This window comes from Schistocerca piceifrons, chromosome 9, assembly GCF_021461385.2.
Source record: "Schistocerca piceifrons isolate TAMUIC-IGC-003096 chromosome 9, iqSchPice1.1, whole genome shotgun sequence".
Classification (NCBI taxonomy): Eukaryota; Metazoa; Arthropoda; class Insecta; order Orthoptera; family Acrididae; genus Schistocerca; species Schistocerca piceifrons.
Genome location: NC_060146.1, coordinates 100,434,080 through 100,448,346, shown reverse-complemented (window position 1 = coordinate 100,448,346; position 14,267 = coordinate 100,434,080). Strand labels below are relative to the sequence as shown.

Genomic DNA, 14,267 nt, shown 5'->3' with positions numbered 1-14,267 from the left:
CTGGGGTCATTCCCTCTTCTGCCTCCCTTCCGGGTCCGTACACCTACGCCTCCCTGGTGTTTGTCCCGGCCGTCCGTCCGTCTGGATTTGGCACAGGGACCTAAGGACTCGGTTCCACCTGTGGCCCTCCGTCGCCGTTTTCTTGCGCTCCTCGAATCATTTCCGGGCTGTGAGCCTGTCTACACTGATGGTTCCCTGGTTGATGGTCGCACTGCCTATGCTTTTGCTCATGCTGCCCATGTTGAGCAACGCTCCTTGCCGGCTGGCTGCAGTATTTTTACTGCAGAGCTGGTGGCCATCTTGCGCGCTCTTGAGCATATGCGTTTCTGCTCAGGTAGGTCCATCGTCATCTGCAGTGACTCCCTGAGCAGCCTTCAGGCCATCGACCGCTGCTATCCCTCTTCTCCTCTGGTGTCCTCTATTCAGGAGTCTGTTTCCGCCATTGCCCGTTCTGGTCGTTCGGTGGTCTTGGTTTGGACGCCAGGTCATGTTGGCATCCCGGGGAACGAACGTGTTGACAGGCTGGCCAAAGGGGCGCTCGACGCCCCAGCTTTGGAGATCGGCCTCACGGCTCCCGATCAGCAGCTGGTGTTGCACCGTAAGGTGCTTGGGGTGTGGTCTGCTGAGTGGCGAGGCTTGACAATGCCTAATAAACTGCGGGCTGTCAAGGAGACGACCGATGTGTGGCGCTCCTCCCTGCGGTCTTCTCGCAGGGACTGTTATCCTGAGCCGGCTCCGCATCGGCCATACATACCTGACGCACGGCCATCTTTTGCATCAGGAGGATCCCCCCCTGTGTCGGTGTGGGTCCTGGCTGACGGTCGCCCACATTTTATTGGAGTGTCCCCAACTGCGCACCCTTCGGCAGTCTTTTAATTTCTCGGGCACCTTGCCTTTGATTTTATGCGACGATGCCTCCATGGCTGACAATGTTTTACATTTTATCCGTGCTAGTCCTTTTTATGGATCCATTTAGGGGGGTCCTGCACTTTTCCGTTTCTGTGTCTTTTGTCCTCGCGTCTCTCCATATTTGTTGCTGTTTTGGTGTCTCATCGGATGGTTGACTCTTTCCCTTTTTTGTTGTTGTGGTCAGTCAACCAGTCTCCGGCCATCTTCTTTTCTTCTATTTCTTTCTGTCTGGTGTTCGTCTGTACTCTTCTTTTCTGTAGTGTTCGTTGCCTAATTTGTGTTCTTTAGCACCTGGGGGGGGGGGGGGGGGCAGTCTCCTTCCCCTTGGGGTTTTATCTGCTCTGCGACTTTGTCTCGCTTGTTTTTGGAATGGGGGACTGATGACCTTAGCTGTTTAGTCCCCCTTAAACATCCCAACAACCACCACCACCACCCCAATCCAGAACTCCAGCAGGATCTCCAGTTGCTACTCAAATCTTTAGGCCCATCCCAGAACCTCTCCCCAGAGTCCATCTCTCTACTCACCTCTCCCACTCCCTGCACTCCTACCTTCTACATGCTTCCTAAAGCCCATAAACCTAACCACCCAGGATGCCCCATTGTGGCCGGTTACTGTGCCTACACTGAGAGAATCTCTGCTCTACCCTCTTACTTCACCTTGTCGTCAGAGCTGAATCACTTTCCAGCCAAATGTTCTTTTAACCTGGGGAATAAGTGATAGTCACTGGGCGCCAAGTCAGGACTATAGGGTGGGTGGGTGATAATGTTCCACTGAAACTGTTGCAGGAGAGCAACGGTTTGCTGAGCAATGTGTGGGCAAGCGTTGTCATGGAGAATGTGTATGCCCTTGCTCAACATTCCTCTTCTTTGGTTCTGAATTGCCCGTTTGAGTTTTTTCAGTCTCACAGTACCTGTCAGAGTTAATTGTAGTCACAGCGATTCAGCTCAGACGACGAGGTGAAAGAAGAGGTTCACAACTTTCTGAACAGCATGGTGGCGAGCTGATATGGCATGGCCATACGAAAACTGCCTACAGAAATGCATCGATAGAAATGGTGATTATGTTGAAAAATAGCTAAATGTTCAAGCTGTAAACTGATGTAAACCATTGTAGAAATAAACAGGTCTATGTACTTACAAAAAAAATAGGAGACCTCACTTTTGGGATTATCCTTGTAATCTCCATAAAACAGGATAATATTTTAGAGACAAGATGTAAAGAGTCACAGAATACCAAACTTTAAGATCCCATGAAAACAAATTTAACTCCCTGCAAATTAAAAGAGTGCCAGTCTGGGAATCACCAGTCAGTACCTCCCTAACTTCACAGAAACTTTTTCTGCATATATTATGGAACTAGCACTCTTAGAAGGAAGGATATTGTGGAGAAATGGCCCAACAACAGTCTAGGGAACTGTTTTAAGAATGAATGTCAACTCTGCAGTGGAGTGCTCACTAGTCCAAAACTTCCTGGAAAAGTAAAAGTAAAGTTGTGAGGGCAGATCATGAGTCATGTTTGGATGTTTACCAAGAGCGTAATCACGAAATAAAATTCAGTGAGACGAATGTCATATCGAAAAAATTGCATTATCATGCATGTGTGTGCATGGAGAGCTGCATCAAACCAGTCTCAGGACTGAAGACCACAACAACAACAACATGCATGTGTGTATAGAGAGGCTATTGAGATTTATAAACAATCTAATAATTTTAACAGAACAGAGGAAGGTGTTTAATTACATAAATGTGGATGTTATGTTGCACTGTAAGAATGGCAATTGATTACTTTCAATCAAGAATGTTGGCTTTACCAGAGATAATCTCTTAACCTATGTCACATGATGGACTGTGGTACCCTTTAAACTGCTTATACATTCGGTGCTCCCTCAAGTTCCTGCTGCAGTTTGCTGTTTCACCTTTAAATGTCTCCTGCAGTTGGAGATGAAATGTTTTATACACCAACTGAGGCTTATTGACCTGGAAGTTTTAAGTGGAGTCAGTACCAGCTGTGAAAGCCTACACTGTATGAGGTATATATGTCTAGGAAGCTAGTTTTTTGTGTGAAGAAAACTGTGCAAAAATTTTGCTGCAACCATATGAAATGTCTTGCACAAGAATAATGGGAAATAAATATGAGAGAGAAAAGTTGTCCCCTGTAACTGTTTCCTCACACCATTTACAAATGGAATATGACAGACAGTCACAAATACTGACACCTAGTACCACTTACTACCTACCGTATAATAAAAATGCTCCTGGAAATGAAAATCGAAATCCCTAACTTACTGTTCAGTAAAGAGTACATCCTGCAGCACATTTTATAGTGATTAATACAGTACAGATGTCGGTAATTTTTCTCAGGCTGTCTTTTATGACAGTCACAAACCTGGTCGAAGCGAGCAGGCGACTGAGTTCCATGAATTCTTCTGGGTTGTTTCGTACTGCCTCTGCCCATCCTTCTGTGTCCATCACCCTGGTGAGGTTAGCCTTAAGGAAGTGCCCAGCAGTTTCCTTCAAACGTGGGCAGGAATGGCGCAATGCGAGCAATGCACTCGACACGACATTCTCCACAGCCAGATCTATGACCAGCTGTAGTTCGCACTGTGCCTTCAAGTCGAGAACGCAATATTTGTCTGCAACCACCAAGAGCTGTGTTGCCATACTGCAAAGCTGAGGAACACAGTCCTTGTACATAAACAGCAGCAGCTGCTGCAGCACCTTTGGCTCGACGTCTGTGACGACGATGCGACTGCTGCTGGCCTCCACTGTGTCGTGGGTCAGCATTGCAGCGAACACTGGGCTTTTGGCCACCAAGACAGACCTGTGTACCACCAGGTGTGTTTCTCCCACTACCAAAGTTATGAGCGCCACATCTCTGGCCTCCAGCAGACCGCCAAAGTCACACGTCTGAGTGTTTGGATTCTTTTTTAACGCAGACATCTTTGCTGAACCTGAAACACCAAACACACAAAGATTATGCTGTTATTTGTCCTTAAAAAGTTGAACCCCTAAAAACATAAGCTCATGTTAACAAGTTGAAGGGTTGAAACTCACTAGGGACATTCCAATATAACTTACAGGAGTTAAGCACCAATACTTCTATTTCGATATCAAATGTATTGATACCTAAATCTACATCTATACTCTGCAAACTGCTGTGTGGTACACAGCAACAGTAAATTCTATTGTACCAGTTGTTTTCCATTCACTTATAGAACGTGGGAAGAATGATTGTTTGAATGTCATTGTGCATGCAGTAATTATTCTAATCTTATCCTCACGATCCCTCTGTGACGGGATACGTAGGGGTTTATAGTATATCCCTAGAGTAATCACTTAACGCCAGTTCTTGAAACTTTGTTAATTGACTTTCTCAGTGTAGTATATCCCTAGAGTAATCACTTAACGCCAGTTCTTGAAACTTTGTTAATTGACTTTCTCAGGATAGTTTATCTTCAAGAGTCTTCCAGTTCAGTTCCTTCAGTATCTCTGTGACACACTCCCATGCATCAAACAAACCTGTGACCATTCGTGCTGCCCTTCTCTGTATATGTTCAATATCTCATATTAGTCCTATTGGTATGGGTCCCACACACTTGAGCAATATTCTAGGACGAGTTGCACGGGTGACTTGTAAGCGATATCTTTTGTACACTGATTGCACCTCCCCAATATCCTACCAATAAACTGAATTGTACCACCTGCTTTACCCACGACTGAACCTATGTGATCCTTCCATTTCATATCCCTACAAAGTATTACACCAGGTATTTGTACGAGTTGGCCAATTCCAACAGTGACTCATTGATATTATAGTCATAGGTCATTATGTTTCTTCGTTTTGTGAAGTGCAAAATTTTACATTTTTGAACATTTAGAACAAGTTGCCAATCTCTGCACCATGTTGAAATCTTATCGATATCTGACTGAATATTTATGCAGATTCTCTCAGATAGTACTTCACTATAGGTAACTGCATCATCTACCAAAAGCCTGATTTTACTATTATATTGACTACAAGGTCATTAATATACAACATGAACAGCTTAGGTCAGAAGACACTTCTCTGGGCCACATCCAAAGTTTCTTTTACTTCTGATGATGACTCTCCAGCCAAGATAACAAGTTGCATCCTCTCTACCAAGAGGTCCTCAGTCCAATCACAAATTTCACTTCATACCTCATATTATTGTACTTCTGACAATAAGCTTCGGTGTGGTACTGAGTCAAATGCTTTTTGGAAATCAAGAAATACTGCATCTACCTGATTGCCTTGATCCACAGCTTTCAGAATGTCAAGTGTGAAAAGGATGAGATGGGTTTCACATGATCAATGCTTTCAAAGTCCATGCCTGTTGGCATTGAGGAGGTCGTTCTGTTGAATATACCTCATTATGTTTGAGCTCAGAATATATTCTAAGATTCTACAACAAATCAATGACAAGGATATTGAATGGTAGTTTTGTGGATCACATCTACTACCTTTCTTGGAGATGGGTGTGACCTGTATCTTTTTCCAACAACTGGGTACAGTTTTTTGAGGAATCTTTGATGGATTATAGCTAGGAGAGGGCTAACTCAGCTGCAAATTCAGTATAGAATCTGATAGGGATTCCATTGGGGCCTGGAGCTTTGTTCAGTTTTAATGATTTCAGCTGTTTCTCAACACCACTGACACTAATACTTAGTTCATTCATCTTTTCAGAGGTATGAGGATTAAATGGGCAATTCTCCTCAGTTTTCCTTTGTAAGGGAACATTTGAAAATGGAGTTAAGAATTTCAGATTATGCTTTGCCACCCTCAGTTTCAGTTCCTGTCTCCCTCACTAGCAAACTGGACCCTAACTTTGGTGCCACTAACAGCTTTTACATAAGACCAGAATTTGTCTGGATTTTGTGAAATGTCGTTTGACAATTTTCTGCTAAGGTAATCATTGAAAGCATGATGCATTGCTCCCTTGACAGCCGAACATATTTCATTCTACATCTGTCTATCTACAGCCCTACACATTGTTTTAGGCCCTACACATATTATGCAGTAATCTCTGTTCCTTTAGAATTTTCTTTACCGTGACTGTATACAGTGGAGGTTCTCTCACATTATGAACTGTTCTGTGGAGTACATATCTATCCAGTGTGTGGCCAACTATTCTTTCAAACTTGAGCCAGAGTTCCTCTACATGTTCCCAACCTGTGCTGAAAGTTTCACACTCTTCATTGAGATATGACATAACTGATTTTTTATCTAATTTATTGAACATATGCTTGTTTTATTTGTCCTTTGTACTTTGGTAACCACTGATGCCACAACTGCGTGGACATCCTCAAAGAGGTCAGGACTATTTGTTGCTATTAGATCCAATATATCTAATGGGTTCCTATCTATCTGTTCTAGGTAGTTTTCAGAGACAGCATTTAGTAAAGTTTCAAATGATGTCTTATCATGCCACCACTAATAAAACCATAATTTTCCCTATTAATTTTCAAACGATTATAAGTCTTTGCCAATGATTACAGTACGATTGGGGAACTTAGGTACAAGTGACCTGAGGTTTTCTCTGATGTTTTCGGTTACATCAGGAGATGAGTCTGGTGGGCGATACCTGTAAATCAGCTTCTTCAACAACTCAGATTTTATTTAGAAACATGTCACAGAAAGTGACATGTGCCTGACTTTTCTGGACATACGCACAACAAAAGCTCCTGCAGATGTATACCTATTGGCCAACACAGCACTCCAGAAGCTTTTCATGTAACTCACCATTTCGTGCAGAAGAAAACTACACATAGGTTCAACTGAGAAGCATTCAAATACGAATCGTGTTCTCATTGCTCTCGTATGCTGGCTTGTAAACTGAATAACAGAACTGTCGGCTGAATGGTGAGTGAAGACAGTACCGTAGTATGTAGACAGGCAAGCCTGTGTGCAAGCCAAATGTCAACAGCAGGTAACAACTAACAACAGGCCTAAATCACAGTCTAGGTGAAAACCACATAAGGCAGAGTCATCGTCAATAGGCTAGTTGTGGCAAGTGAGACTGTGGTGGTCTGCAGCAGGCCTTGAATCTGCCATGGGTGTTCTGCAACAAAATCTGGAGCTGGCCAAAGTATCCTTCTGCACTGTGCCTGTGGACCTCACTAGACGTACATATAATTATACTGACCGATCCATTGATATGTCTGGCAGAATTACAAAAATTACCAAGTACTCAATAAAGTCATAGCATTATAAGAAATCTCAAACTTCTGGTCTTGAAAGTTTCAACAGTGTGGTGGGAAATAATAACTTGTCAATACTAGTTAAATGAAAATTAATATGTTGGAATTATTTATGTGGACATTTCACTAACACATGAGTAATGGGGATTCCATGTGATGAAATGAGACATTTGTTTAACATTTTAATATGTTATACATTACAAAATTTAATTTATACTGAAGCAGATACTCTTTGTGTGACCATAAAACGTTATTAGCCTAAATATAATTTTAGTAAAATAAAATTACAGAAATCTTATTCAGTACTCTGTAAATAAGTAAAAATTGGTGTGTGATTGAACTGGACTACGACAGGATATACAATCTATCTGTGGTAACACAGTATCAAAATCTGTAAAATTACACTCTAGACTGTGAAATTTTTTGTGCTTTATACGTTTAGCCAGTAATTCGATGTGCAATAATATTCTTTTACTACCATCAGTTATGGGACAGTCATGATGACAAAGTAGAACTAGAGTAAAACAGTTTCATTTTAATGTGTTTTATTTTGAATATTAATGAAAATATTCAAGCCTATGAAATAACACTGATTGCTGCGCAAGGGAATGAGAATCTTTGTTCAAGGTCAGTATCAGGTATATACATACAACACTAGATCAATATCAGACCTTGGCACTCAGAGAGTATTATCAGCTTTAATTGCAAATTTATTGTCTGTGCCATTCTTTAGAAAGATCATTTCTTGTTCAGCAATGTCTACTGTTATAACTTGTTCTATGAAGTGTTTATTTTACTTCTTTGGTTCCAAACTTAACAACAAAGGAACCCACATGAATACCTATCTTTCTGTTATCCATTTGATCACTGCCTTCATTATTTTGTGTGACCTGGAATCACTGTTGCAACTTTCCCTCAAAAATACATGAATTCAAAAGGATTTTAGGCTATGGGCTGCACTTTATTAATTAATATGTGAGTGTATAAGGCATCCAAACAATGTACAGAGTGTCACATACTGCATGGATATCATGCACAGCCACACTGAAGAAAGTGTTAAGCTGTTCAACTTGATCCTTAAGGCATAATTTCACCACAGATGAATTTCTCTTCTTCATCGCTCTGGGTGGCTAGGCTATATGGACGTGACTTCATAGTATGGAATAAATGGCAGCTGTCATATCCGCCCACCAACCTGCAACCCAAAATATAAGCTTTATATTTACTTTTATCTTTGATCTCATTGTGTTTTCACATCACTTTCAGTTTCACTATCAGCCTACTCCCTCAGGTTTCATCTTATTTCCTCATACTTCATTCATTCCGTCCCTTTTGTGATGTTTCCCTTGCATTTTGGCATATTTTTGCGAATTCTTTTGTACGTATTTCTATGTTACTAATATATTTTTATCCTCATCCTCCACCATGGATCTTTGCTCCTTCCATTTAAACCAATACAGAAATGTTTCCTTATTCCTATTAAGAACCCAGTCCCACATATTGTTCCTGCATTGTCACTTGGCTCATGGAATCCACATTCCCAAGTGACCTTACCATCGAATTTCCCATCTCCAGTTTCAACCCCTCCTTTCACAGTGACCTCAATCTGTTCAGATTCCAGCAGTCCTTAACCCTCACCAACTCAGTCCTGAAAAACCATGGCCCAAACCTCCTTGCAATATCTCCTCTCCATCCATAAAACTTTCCTGCTTTGCAGTCCCAAATTCCTGGATTGCATCTCTTACATCTCCAGGATCTAGAGGAGCATGCACAATGTCATCTCAAAAAACTTCCCAACCTCTTCACTAATTACTCTCACCCCGGACTACTACTATACACCATCTCTACAACAGCCTCCAAATCTCCCCAACATCCCCTCACAGCCGACAAACCTTGCTTCGCTGACCTACTACATTTACCCCATACTCAAAAACTCCCTCCCACCACCATCCAGAATCCATGCAGTTGTCAAACACAATCATGAACCTTTCCTCCAAAAGCCTTAGTCCAACAAAAGTATCAATCTTTCCCAAAGGCCTTACCTTTTTCCCCACTCTAAAACTCAGTCATGCAAGTCTTGTTAAAGACCTCCACTCCTTCTCCCAGTCCCTACATCAGAAACATTTTTTCACCACCAACCATATCTCAGACTCAACAAACCAATGTTGAGCCCTGCCTGATTAGTTCACTCCTCCATCCTACCATGACCCACCCCTACTGCCCCATTAACTTTTCAAATTTCTTAACCTCGAACCTCGCCTCACAATCATTCCTCAAATCCCTCAACATGCAAGCTAACCTTCTATCCACGGAAAGAATTGCAATCCACACCTAAAAACTGATCCCCATCTTATAATCCTACCTGATGATGGCTCCACTACCGTTGTTGTGAACCGCAGGGATTACTAGGCAGAAGGACTCCACCAGCTGTCAGATTTGTCACTGACACTGTGATCCTATTTCAGAAATCCAGCAGTCTCTCCTCATAGGCCCATCCCAGAACATCTCCCTGAAGTCCATTTCTCTGCTCACCCCTACCACTCCCCACACACCTACCTCCTGCATGCTTCTTAAGTTTAGAAACCCAACCACCCCATTGTGGCTGGTTATCTTGTCCCCACTGAATCTCTGCTCTTCTAAACACCTTCAGCCTTTTATCCACAACCTACCTGTAAGAGACACCAACCACCACCGACTCTCCACAGTTCCTGTTCCTTTACTACATGGCGCCCTGCTTGTCACTATTAATGACACCGCCCTTTGCACTACCATTCCTAATGCGCACGGCCTTGCCATTATTGAGCACTACATTTTCCAATGTCCGAAGGATTCCCAACCTACAACCTCCTTCCTCGTCACCACAACCAACTATAACCTCATCTACAGTTACTTCTCCTTCGAAAGCATCACCTCCAAACAAATCTGGAGTATGGCAATGGGTATCCGCACGGCACCATACTATGCTAATCTACTCGTGGGCCATCTAGTGTAATCCTTCCTGCCAAAAACACCAAACCCCTCTTCTTGTTCAGATTCACTGATGAAATCTTCGGGATCTAGATCGAGGGCGAGAACACCGTATCCATATTCCTCCGTAACCTCTCAACACCTTTCCCCCATTTGCTCCACCTGGTCCTCCTCAACCCAACAAGCCACCTCCCTCAATGTTGACCTCTAAATCAAAGGAGGCTATGTCAGTATCTCCGTCCACATCAAATGTTACAACCACCAGCAATACTTCCACTTCGACAGCTGCCATTCATTCCATACCAAGAAGTACCTTCCATACTGCCTAGCCACCTGTGGCATCACATCTGTAGTGACGAGCAGTCTCTCTCAAAATACACCGAGGATCGCCGAGGCCTTCACAGACCACAATTATTGCCCCACTTTGTGCAAAAGCACATCTCCCACACCTTATCTCTCCAGTCAGCCACTACCCTCCGAAGTCTCACCGTCTGGCCACAGAGGCGCATTCCCCTTGTGACTCAGTACTACTCTGGACTGGAGCAACTGAATCACATTCTACACCGAGTTTTGACTACCTCTTGTCATGGCTTAAAATAAGAAATGTTCTGCCCATTATCCTTTCCACCCTTCTCATAGTGATGTTCCACTGCCCACCAAATCTACACAATAAATGACCTACTAAACTGTTTAACACTAGCTAATGCTGTACTGTATGCGGACGATAAAAGTCTTTTTATTATAGCTCAAAATGAGACTGACTTGCAACACAAAGTAGAAATAACAAAAGAAGAAGCAGGGAAATGGTTTAGAGATAACTGTTTATTTGTAAATGAGAAAAAACAGTATGGATGAATTTCAGCCACGTATCGAATAAAGTGAAGCCCAATATAACTTGGAAACTTGGTGAACAGAAGATTTTACAAACTTCAAGCACAAAAATTTTAGGTATCTGGCTAGACGAGCATCTAAAGTGGGATAAACATATTGAATTGCTCAATAAAAAGCTAAGTAAATGCTGCTACATACTCAGAATGCTGAAAAACTGCTGCAGTGAAAAAACAGTAATATGTGCTTATTATGCTCTTATGCATAGTCTATTGCGGTATGGTGTCTTATTTTGGGGTAATTCAAGTCTGGCAAACCGGTCATTCATTATTCCAAAATGAGCATTAAGAATAATGAAAGGGGCTGCACCAAGAGAGCCCTGCAGGGAAATTTTCAAAGAATTTCAAATAATGTCTCTTCCACCTTTATATATCTACGAAAGTATCTGCTTTTTCAAATCTCACCCCGAATTTTCTTCTTTAAATAGTGAGTGACATGACTACCCAACAAGACACAGGAATGATTTCCACAGAGAAACACACAAAACAGCCCAATATCACAAAAGTGGAATATATCACCGCAAAATCCTTTTTAGTGCTCTTCCATTAAGCATCAAAAAGATAGAAAAGTTTTATATTTTTAAAAATGAGCTTAAAAAATGTTATTAAGAGAATGTTTTTACAGTGTTACAGAGTACATGGATTTCAGGACATAGTGGTCAATGATAATGATAATTCATATTTGAACAAATGTATGAAAATAGTCTGCCTGTACACACTGTAATTAATTAATTATTGTTTGTTCTGTTATTCTCTACTGTAGTGGTCAATGATAATGATAAGTCATATATAAAAAACAAATGTATGAAAATGGTATGCACTACAAATAATTAATTATTGTTTGTTTTGTTATTCTCTACTATGCACTAAACGAGATATATATTTATATATGTTTTACCACCGTAGGCCTGTTATTAATATACTGTGTAATTACAAACTCATATAATGTAACATGACAACTCCTATATCATTGTATATGATAAAATGGATGCTCAATAAATAACAAGAACAATAACAATATCCTCATGCATCCCCAGTCAACCCCTGCTAACAACTTCTTGCGTCATGGCTCATATCCTTGTAATATGACCTAGATGCAAGACCTATCTCGTATGCCCTCCCACCACCACCACCACCACCACCACCACCACCATCACCACCTACTCCAGTCTGGTCACAAGTACCACCTATCCATCAAAGCTAGGGCTACCCGTGAAACCAGTCATGTAATATACAAGCCACCTTGCAAGCACTCTGCTGCTTTCCATGTAGGCATGACAAGGCCAAAAAACTGTCAGCCATTGACAAATTGTGTCCAAGAAACAGCTGGACCACCGAGTTGCCCAGCACGCTGGCTAACACCAGCTTTGTCATTTGAATGACTGCTTCACATCCTGCGCCATCCAGATCCTTCCCACAAAACACCAGCTTTTCTGAACTGCGCAGGAGGGAACTCTCCCTTCAACATATGCTACATTCCCGTAACCCTCCTTGCCTCATCCTTCATTAGTCACTTCCTTCATTATTCACCTATTGCCTTCCCTGTTTCCACTCCAGCACTACACAGCCTTCTATTCCACCAACACACCCACAGTCTTTTTACTTCTCTCCTTTGTCGCCACCCCCACCCTACCCCCAATCCTACATCTAACCTCACAACTGCACGTAGCTGCCCTACCCTCTCCCACCTCATCCCTGCTGCTCCCACAAAGCAGCACTTTGCTGCCACCCACCCCTACCCTGCTATCTTGATACCATGATACTTTAAGGCAAATATATTTTGGGTTAATTCATCCGCACCTTCAGTATGGTATTGAGATATGGGGTGGGGCATCAGCAGTTCATATAGATAGACTTTTTAGATTACAAAAAAAGGCAGTAAGAATAGTAGTGAAGGTAAAGAAGAGAGAGCCTTGTAGAGACATCTTTAGAAAATATAAAATTCTTACGGTGTACTCCATGTATATACTGCAGACAGTCATGATCATGAAACAAAATCCTGAATTTAATATGAAAAACAGTAATGTACACAGCTATGATACACGGGGAAAGGAAAATTTTCATAGAATTGTGACCAATAAAAAGGCAACGGACCACAGCCCACACAGAATGGGATCAATTTTCTACAATGCACTACCATGTGAACTTAAGAAAGTAAATCTAAATATGCTCAAGAGTAGACTGAAGCAATTATTAATAGAGAAAAGCTGTTACTCAATAGAGGACTTTAAGTTGTAGTGCCATCTTGGAAAACAGTGTATATAGACAATGTCTCCGATCTATCAGTGGTATGAAGGAATGTAATTATACACTGTATTATGTGTACTGTACTATTGTAAATATAAGCTAAATTGTGTTACACTATAGAGGAATATACTTGTAGTGCCCTTTTGAAAAATAATGTGTACAGACATGTGTCTGATCCATATGTTGTTATGAAAAAATGTAAATATTTTACTGTGTATGTGTAATGTAATCTAAATTTTCCTGACAATGTCCGAAAACTTTTTGTTATATGGACAGAAAATAAATAAATAAAATAAATAAATCTTTCCCCCTCCCCACCCTAGCCCATTCCATACCCCACCAGCCAGATTGCTTCTCCCATCATACGCTGTTATTTACAGTCTGGCCTTGACAGCCAGAGACTATGGTCAGGTGTGTGTGTGTGTGTGTGTGTGTGTTTTGTCTAATTCAGAAGAAGGCCTTTTGGCCAAAAGCTTACCTGTTTAGCAGTCTTTTTATTTTACTTTGTCTGTGAGCCAACATCTCCACTATATGGCGAGTAGCAATCTATGCTTTTCATAATATTGTCAATATTCCATCCTCAATTTTCCTTCAAAGTTTACCTATAAGCTATCTTTGTAAACAATCAATAACTTGGGGCACATTTTCTCAAACTTAAATATTCTGTAGTAGCATTCATTAACAAAATTGGAGATTAAACATTCACCTCTTGTTACAGACTTACAGCACTCCTCCTAGGCTTTTCAAAAGCATTTGAGAAAGCAGCCTATAATAAAATACTAACTCACCTAACTTAGTAGAACTTGGTAACACCCTCACAGGTTACTGTCCATAAAGGATTCTCCCCACAGAAAGCATGACAGACTTTTACAAATGAAATGCTAGCCAGCTGAAAAAAGAAAATTATCTTGTTAGTATATTTTGTGCCCTTGTCAAAGTCTTTAACTGGGTGAATCACAAAATTCTACATGGAAAACTGAAGTATTATGGCTTTAATGACATCCCTCTAATATAGATAGAATATTAACTCTCCAACAG

The 14,267-nt window shown here is 41.4% G+C and overlaps 1 protein-coding gene across 1 annotated transcript in view; it reads right to left on the bottom strand.

Annotated features, from left to right (window-relative positions):
• LOC124716732 (speckle-type POZ protein-like) overlaps positions 1 to 14,267 on the bottom strand; it is an 82,664-nt gene that overhangs the window by 27,725 nt on the left and 40,672 nt on the right. The window contains exons 2-3 of the mRNA XM_047243276.1: positions 14,018 to 14,118; positions 3,296 to 3,860 (exon numbers count right to left, since the gene is read on the bottom strand). Coding sequence (XP_047099232.1) covers positions 3,296 to 3,849 — 554 coding nt within the window. The 5' untranslated portion in view covers positions 3,850 to 3,860; positions 14,018 to 14,118. The remainder of the gene's footprint in view (positions 1 to 3,295; positions 3,861 to 14,017; positions 14,119 to 14,267) is intronic.